The following is an 8,583-nucleotide window of genomic DNA, read 5'->3' on the forward strand; positions in this document are numbered from 1 at the left end:
TGCCTGTGGGTGGTGCAGTTTCAGGGCGGAGAGAAGGGAGTGTGTGAGATGGTGGGGTAGGCTCACCCCGCGGGCTGCTTCCTCTCTGGTCGCCCTCTCTCCTGACACCACCCCCATCGCCACCCTCCCTCCCTCGACGGCGGCAGCAGAGAACTCTGGTACCCGGGAAAGCGGTGGGGGCTTCCGTGCCATCTGATGGGGAATCGATCATTTCAGGTATAACTGGATTAGCGAGCCTGGACGCGCCCCGCCAGGGGCAGATTCCACACAGAACAAAAGAAAGAGATGTCCGCCCGCGGACCCCGGAGAGCGGCCGGGTTAACGTGGCCGTGGGTGTGCAATGGCAGCGTGGGGTTCAGCAACTTTCCATAACACCGTGCTGACTGTAGCCTTTGGTCATTTTCAAAACAATAAAGAAATTAGGGAGAGGGCAGTCGGCTGGGAAAAGAGGCAAACCATTCGCCACCTCCATCCCCACCACCAGATTGACCACATAGTTTAGATCCTTTGATAAGTACGTTCAAGCTTTAGCATTTTAAAATAAGAAATGGAATTGCTCGTCGATCGCGTCTGCACTTGCAAGTGAATGAAGCAGATGAGCCTCCGGGTATTTGTCTGGCTCTTGTTCGCTGACCGTGGCGGCCACGCTGCGTTAGATAGAGTTCGAATAGAGGCTCCTGGTGGTCTCTATTCCTCGCCACTGACAGAGGAAAAGGATCCAGGCTCCCCCTCCGCCCCCCCACAACTCTTCCTGGGAGAGGCGGAAAGAGGAAAGGCCCTGTTTAACCCCCTTCCTAGGTCCCCTGGGCCCCTGCAAACTCCGTGAAGCCAAGGGAGGCCCACACAACCATAAGGGTGGCAGAAAGAAAGAGCGGCCAGATTCACCCACCCTGTTATTGGCAGATTCGGACAACTGGTGCTAAACCGGGCTTTGTAGAAACATTAAAAAAAAATTAAAGCAGATCTGACAATGTTTGTTCTGCAGCGTGAATGCCTCCACCTCGCCCCGCCGGTCACCTCTGAGCGGTCTGACAAACTCCAGGGCTCTTAAAACGTGGAGTACGGATCATATTAATTCTCCAAAAAATGTTTTGATTCAAAGTAGTTTGTATTTTGGGTAGCCACGGGCGATGGGGAAGCTCTCCCGCCTGCCGGTGGCCCGGTCTGCTCCCTCTCCGCGTGGCCCAGAGGCTATGGCGGTATTTAAGCTTCTGAAATTAGCCTGGGGCTGCAAGGGAGGGTGATCACAAAGCGGAAACAAGAGCGCTTCTCCTCTGCACGTTTTTCCTTTATCCCCCCCATCCCCCTTTATTATTATTATTTTTTTTAGTTCCCCACCCCGATTGGGGAAGGGGGGGGCGGACAAAACACACCTCACACAAAAAACAGCACCAGGGCCAAAATGTCACTTCCCACCCAAATATGAAAAGGCTGAAACTTCTCATCTCAACTCTACTCTTTTCTGGGGGCCACAGGACCCCAGACACAAGTAAGCCCCTACCCCTACCCCTGCGAATGTAGATCCATGTATTATGAGCTTCATTATCACCATCATCTTCGTCATCAACATTGTTTTCTTATTATTACAAACTCGGCGGGATAAAAGGGACGGGCTCCTGACAAAGGGGAAGGGGCCTTGGGGGAGTCTCAGAAGATTCTTAGGGAAAAAAAGAGAGAGAGTGGGTTTTCCTTTCTTTCTTTCTTTTTTTTGATTAAAAACACAGACGACTCCTGTAAATAGAAGCCTCATTTCTTCAAGAGATGCCTTTTGAAACCGGGTATCTGAATATTCAACGAAGGCAAAGCTCCACTCTGTACGTACAACATTAATATGATCTCTGCAGAATTTGCTACTCAGAGATATTAACATATCAAAGCTGACGCCCGAGGCGAGAGAAGCTATCGATACTCCAGCACTGGGTAAAGTAAAGATTATTGGTTCTGATGGTTGGAGTGGCGGAGCTGCGGGCGAAATCGCGCACACCATTAGCCGAGCGGGAGCGCGCGGGGAGCTGAGCCTCCGAGGCGGTGGCAAACATTTTATCTAGGTGGTAATTACCTCGCCACTACCCTGGCTTCTGTGCATTCGACGATGACGGATTATTCCGGCCTCCACGAAAGGCAAAATCACCTTAATTACCACTTATCGACGTGCGTCTAGGAGATGACATTTTGCTTTTGGCAAATACAAGTGACCAAATGTACAGAACGCCCCCTGACTCCTGTTCCCTACCCTGACAGCCACAACCTCTCCCGAGGGAACTCAGGTAGGACGTTCTGGGGAGCTTTCTTCCAGAGGAACTTTCAGGGGTCTTCAGGAGTGAAATATGCCCTCCACCCCCACCCACAGTAAATTCTGGATACGATTAGTTATGCAAGCTTATTCAGGAGTTTAGGGCAATAGGGAAAATAATGGAAAATTGCTTTTTGTAGGAAATGGCATTTCATGTGGACAGTCACCTGTAAAGCTCGATTAAAAGTAGACTTTCCTGTCTAAGCGATTATACCTTGTGGGGTTTGCAGGACGGGTAGCAGGACGGCAAAACACTGGAGTAAATGCTCCCCTTTATGTTTTTGACGAACCAAGGTGACCTGAGCTACTGATACTGGGTCCTGGGCGCTAGCTACCCTCCCTGTAGAAAGAAGATGCTTCTAAAAACGGACGATCTGGAGATGAGGGCTGAACAAACAGACAGGATGTAACTCCTCCCTCCCGTTTTAATGCAAGATTTCCGTACAATCCTTACTACCCATTTGTAAATTGTCATAAACATCGATCGTTTTTCAGAGTACACGCGCTCGCGCGTGCGCGCGCTCACACACACGCAGACACAAAGTCCAGCTCTCTAGGGCTCAAACAGGTATATTGGCCTTTCTCTATGGCAAGTGAAAATGGAATAAGCTCTGAGCAACTAAGGTCCACATTCCTTCTCCGTGGGTAGATTGAGGTCTAGGCAAAAAATACAGACTTAAACCTCAAGTTACATCTCCTTTCTCTTCAGAGCCATGCGGTCTTCCTAAAAGATCAGTATTTGATTCAATATAGCAGATTCGACCGATGATGCTTTCTAGGCAAAACAAATAGGCCTTGAATTATACAAGAACAGCAAGACTTCATCCAAGGAGGACCGTTTCTGAGGCTCTAAGAGCGCCCACTTGAAGTTAACAAGCAAGCGCTCTGGCCTTTCTCCGGAGAGTGTTGAAGGAGCATTCTCTGAACCTCCCTTCGTAAATTCAACGGATTCTACTGTGTCCTCCCATCCAGCTCCTGCCCTTGGCCTGGCCTAATTTCCACCCTCCACCGTCGGATCGTATGATTGGATCGCATTTGCAAGCATTTGAGGTGGTGGTCTTGTAGTCAGTAGAGAACTGAATCAAAGGCCGCAGTGGCGCGGGCCCAGCGGTGGGAGGAGCAGGCTTAGGGCGCTAATTAATGGCGCTGTCCTTCAGCACCACCAGCATCTTTGTGCGCCCTGATGTGCTCAGCGTCACCTTTTCCTGCCATCCCCCTCACAGGGCTGCATTCGCGCGCTTCACCTGCCCCTCGTTCACTGTGTATTTTTCTATCCCTCCCCAACGGTGTACTGGTTTTATTTTCATGTTCCCCACGCTTGGACTTATTTCATGTCATTTCAAAATGGTTGAATCTTGCCCTGGCAGAAAAGTTAAAACATTTTGCTTTCTTCCCTTTAATTTTTGAAAAGCAACACCAGTCTGTTTATTTATTATTAATAATTCTTAATACCTGTGGGGAGCAATATCAAAATTGTTTCTTATTAATAATTCCTAATACCTGTGGGGAGCACCATCAAAGTTGAGGAGCTATTTGAAATTTTGAGGAAGTCCCAAATAGCCACTGTGATCCACTTATTGTTGTCTAAATGATTCCATCTCATGGTGACCTCAGAAGAACTGCTTCATAAGGTTTCCATGACTAAATCTTTACAGGAGCAGAGGGTCACATCTGCCTCTTGAGGGGTTACTGCTCGGTTTGGCTGTTGACCTTTCCTTTAGCCACGGAGCCCTTTCCCAATTCCAAAACTCCTTTCCCCATTGGACACTAGTCATATTTTAAAACAAAAACAGCTCTTTCTTTACGTTCTCCCAACCCTACCCCCACAAGTTCAAATGGAGTTTAATACTGGACTTCAGGTTATGAAATCTACACTTTTAACAGAAAGACTTCACTAATTTCTACCAATATACTTCTCTCTGTGAAAAAACATTGGAATATTTCAAGAAGCATTGTTAAGATTGGAGAGGAATGGAAGGACATTTATTTGGTGCCATTAGAAGTGACCCGGTGTTCAGTGGCTTGCTTACTAAAGGCGACTGCAGCCTCAGAGTGGGAATTAATCGTGGTGAATAGACCATGTCTTATTAATTCGTATGAAGTTGTGATAACAGCTGGTCCCTCTAGTCTTGTGTGTTCCTTGGGTTACTCAGGTTGCTAGGGAAAGAAGTTTCAAAGGCTCTGTATACAGTCAAGTAGGGTGGTAAGTGAAATCTGCTCTGCCTTGAGGCCCTGAGGATGTCATAGTTCAAAACCCTTTGTCAAAATGGAACATCTGAGATGCAGCCCCCTTTAGTGCATGAGCCAAAATCAACAGCTCCCTCCTCTCCTCTTGCCACCTTCCCCCCACCCCACCCCACCCCCACTTCCAATTCCATGGGTAACTCTGGATTCAGATGTTTTCCTCAACAGATGGGAAAAAAGAAAGCTTTATCCTGTACAGTTAACACCACCTCCTCCTCCCACCCTCTCTTAAAGAAAGAAATGTTCTGGACATTTAGAAAAATGAGGGTAGCTACAATATTGGCATTTCATTAGCCTCCCCTGAAGCTTCCGTGGACCCAATCTTTCACAGAATCTCTCTAAGCCTCAAGCTAAAGCCATCACCTCAAACACCCAGGCTGTGGCTGGCACATTTAAGACTCAATGAGACCTGCAATTCTGCTCCAGGATGTGGTATTGGGGGAAGGGGGTGTGAGAAGTTTTCCTTTTTCTCTTTTTCTTCTGCCTCTAACTTTGATTCTGTCACAATGCTCTGAGGGAGAGTAAACCTTTCAGCACTCAAAAGAGTAATGGAGTTTTGTTGCTATTTGTTTTTGTTTGCAATGTGGGTAGCACTTATAGGACAACAATATCATGGACCAAGAGTCACTAGTTGCTTAGTCTTCAGACATGGTATCTGTTGTTTAAAAAGCATCAACCAGATCCTCCAAATGAAGCAACAGAAAGATATTTAGGGTAATACATTGTTCCTTACCTCTTCTTATCACCCCACCTTGGCCATTGAGGACAAGCCCACACTGAGCTTCCACAGAGCCCTAAATAAAAGAAAGAATAAGTCAAATAACTCCGGTCAATATTAGCAGATAAGACCTCTTGAATAAAGTCTTCAAATTGGCCCCATATTTTGAAACCCAACTAAGCAATCATTGAGCAGAGAGTGGTAAGCTTGGTATCAGATCTACTTTTAAGAAAAATACTACAAGAAAAGACTCCACCTGAAAGTTGTATAAATCTTGTAGTATGCATTTTACAGGAGCATGCAATATTACTTCAAAGAACCTGGGTGCTTTCATCTTGGCATAGAGAACAGAGCAGTAGTTGAGTCCCTATAAAGGCAGATCACATATATACAGGTAGTATATACTCAGCACTTGCTGTGTGGAGCAAATTACACTTTCAGTGTCATATTCTGGGAATATGGGCTTCTTTGGGGTTCAGATGGGCCATTTCACATGCAGAATTGAAGATATCTTACGGGCCTTCTGTTCCACCCCAGATGTAGGAACACCTATAATGCTACCCAAAATGGGCCCTCACCTCACTCCCTGCAGATCTTCAGACTCCTAAAAGACTGAGGAATCATTTCAGCAGGAGAAATGTTTGTATATTTTTTATTAAGAAAAATAAAAATGTCTTTTTCAGTCTGTCTTTTTTTCCTTTTTGCCAAATGAAAATGTGTTAAAGGCTCATTTTCCTTTACAAACAAACGAGGTATTGGACATGAAAGAGGCCTTGAAGGGTGTTAACCTACCCAACAGCCCGTGAAGAGTTAAGTAAATGCGGAGAGAGTCGGTGCATAATAAAAACCCACTTTACAAAACAACCTTTACAACCCTGGCTCCCTTTTCGCCTCCCCATTTTCACCATATTGAGGCAGGCCTGTAAGACCCCCCTTTTCAACCTACTCACGAGCTCTTTCTTATTTTAAATGTTCTGCCTTAAAGTGATTATCAAATCAATATGAAAAAAAAAACTTGGAGACTGAGCATAAATTAAAGCGGTGATGGGAAAAGGTGTGACAGTTTCCTTTGTTGGCCATAGCAAATCTTTTTAGGGGACTCAAAGATGGAACTGAAGCCACAAGACTGTTTGCATCTGTTAGGCAGACTTAGACCGCCCTCCAAACCATTGGACTTTCACTTAAAATTCTGTGCAGGGAAAAGTATATTTACATTTGTTGCATTTGAAATGAGGCATATGCTGATGAATGTTTTAAAAAGCAAGAAATAAAAGGAGAGAGACAGGTTTCTCCCACACATCCCCTCCCCATGTTTTTTCTTTTTTTAAAGTAGCTATGACTCTTTCTCTTTCCTTTTCCTTCTGCCAGCCAAGTCCAGGAAGAGTGGAAGAAATAACTTGCCTGATTTACAAATACATTTGTGGATTATATGTGTGTGTAGTACCTGTATATACACATGCATATGCAAGTGTGTGTGTACATATATGCATATATTCACCACATTATAGTCCTTCTACTATCTTGAAGCAGACCCCTCACTATCAATGTAAATGGAAAAAAAGAGGCTAGCAATATAAAAAGGAGAGAGGTTGGAAGAAAGGGTTTCAATATGTCTGAAGTGTATGAGGGAAAGAGGCTCCGAGCTCGCCAAGGCGGCGAAGCGTGGCCCTGCTCACTCTCCGGGCGCACCGTTAAGATGTTTATTTTCTTAGAAGAAGCGAATCTGGCTCTCTTCACTTAACAAACTTTTTCTCCTCATAAGTAAAACATGTTGTTTGGTTGGGTGACATTGCATAAATGACCACTTGAATGGCACTAAGTCGAAAATTGGATAAACTATGGTGTCCTTTTGCATGGGATTCGCTCTTTGTCTGGTGCTTGCAAATGTTCTAATCCCTTCTTTTGAAAAATGCCCCGCTTTGTGCCTAGCACAGAAAAAACATTTGTACAGATACAAAAAAATCAGCAGCAGACGCGGCTATAAAAAGAAGTAAATAGGTTTTAGTTGAACCAAGCATGGAATGGCAGATTTTTGTCCCCCTTGAGACATAAGGGGTCCTTGAGAAAACCGTACAAGTGCCTTGAGCGTATAACATTATTTTGTGAATAAACGTAGAAAGTCAACGTTTATGAAGCCAGATATTTTTTCTACGGCGCTGGTCTTTCAGTTTTACCTCTTTGTTGGGATCCTAAAGGCTTTCACTTTAATTTAAAAATAATACCTTACTCAAAGGCAGAAGAGGGGAAAAGATTTTTTGTGCGCAACAAGGGATCTCTGACGTCTCCAGCTTAGCCCTTTCAACGTCGTCCCTCTTTTCCGCTTCAAAAGTGTGGAGAAGGTAGCTAGCTTCGTGTGGACAGAGCAAGTGGAGACTCGCTCAGAGAGCTGCACATGCACCCAAAATAAGTTAGAACCCTTTATCTTCTAGGTTCTTTCCGGGACATTTGGGAGATTATTTGTTTGAAACGGGGCTATGACAATATGTTTACATGATTTTAGATTCTATTGTTGGCAAGTAATATGCAAAAAAGGAGATGTGTTAGGAAAGGAAGTAGGAGGAATTATTTGATTGAGTGACGGTCTTCACAGTAGGCGGTTCCTTATCTTTTCTGTCTGCTTCCCCTCTCCCCTTGATCTATCTCCTTCCTTTTCTCCTTTCTTCTCCCCTCGCATTTCCTTTCTCATTCCCCTCCTTTGCACGAATTGCGTCTTATGGAGAGGACAAATTAAAGAGACGAATTATCCAACCGGGCGTCTAACTGGAGGACAGTCCAGCTGGGAAGGATGGGCAGAGACCCTTTGGGAACTGCAGGGTCCAGACTCTTTCCCCCGCGGGTGGTTCGCGTTCCAGGCTTTTCTTCTGATCCTTTACTTTCAACCGCAATTGAGTACACTCGGAGAAACTTTTGTTAGCGCTCCGGTTTATTACAATTTCCTGGCACACACTTCCCCAGGAACAAACCAGCCCCAATTCAGACTAAGATCCTTGTAAACCGGATCTGGGTCTGGGGCCCACGCCTGGAACATAGTAGTCAACTCAGTAAAACGCCCAGGTTAAGGGCGCCATCGATTGTCAACTAATTCATTCGGTGATATTCTAAGACCATTTGGCTCAATCCCAGCTCCTTGACCTCCCTACCCCATTCCCTCAGGGACAGAAAGGCGATTCACAAAAGACTTCTGTGCAGACAGACGGAAGGTGGGGGCCCCAAGTCGTTGGACTCCCGCGCATTCGGGTGAAATGCTTCGATCCAATGAGAGGGACAGAATGGGCTCACGCCTCCTCTAATTGTTTTGATGGCTTTCCGTAAGTGAAGAGTGTGCGTG

General features: G+C 45.6%; 1 protein-coding gene across 1 annotated transcript in view; it reads right to left on the reverse strand.

The window, feature by feature from the left end:
* TFAP2D (transcription factor AP-2 delta) overlaps positions 1–8,583 on the reverse strand; it is a 66,953-nt gene that overhangs the window by 56,520 nt on the left and 1,850 nt on the right. The window contains exon 3 of the mRNA XM_004696362.2: positions 5,271–5,331. Within this exon, the coding sequence (XP_004696419.1) occupies positions 5,271–5,331 (61 nt within the window). The remainder of the gene's footprint in view (positions 1–5,270; positions 5,332–8,583) is intronic.

Source organism: Echinops telfairi, unplaced genomic scaffold (assembly GCF_000313985.2).
Source record: "Echinops telfairi isolate 266 unplaced genomic scaffold, ASM31398v2 ScPeMD7_3533;HRSCAF=4204_1, whole genome shotgun sequence".
Taxonomy (NCBI): Eukaryota; Metazoa; Chordata; class Mammalia; order Afrosoricida; family Tenrecidae; genus Echinops; species Echinops telfairi.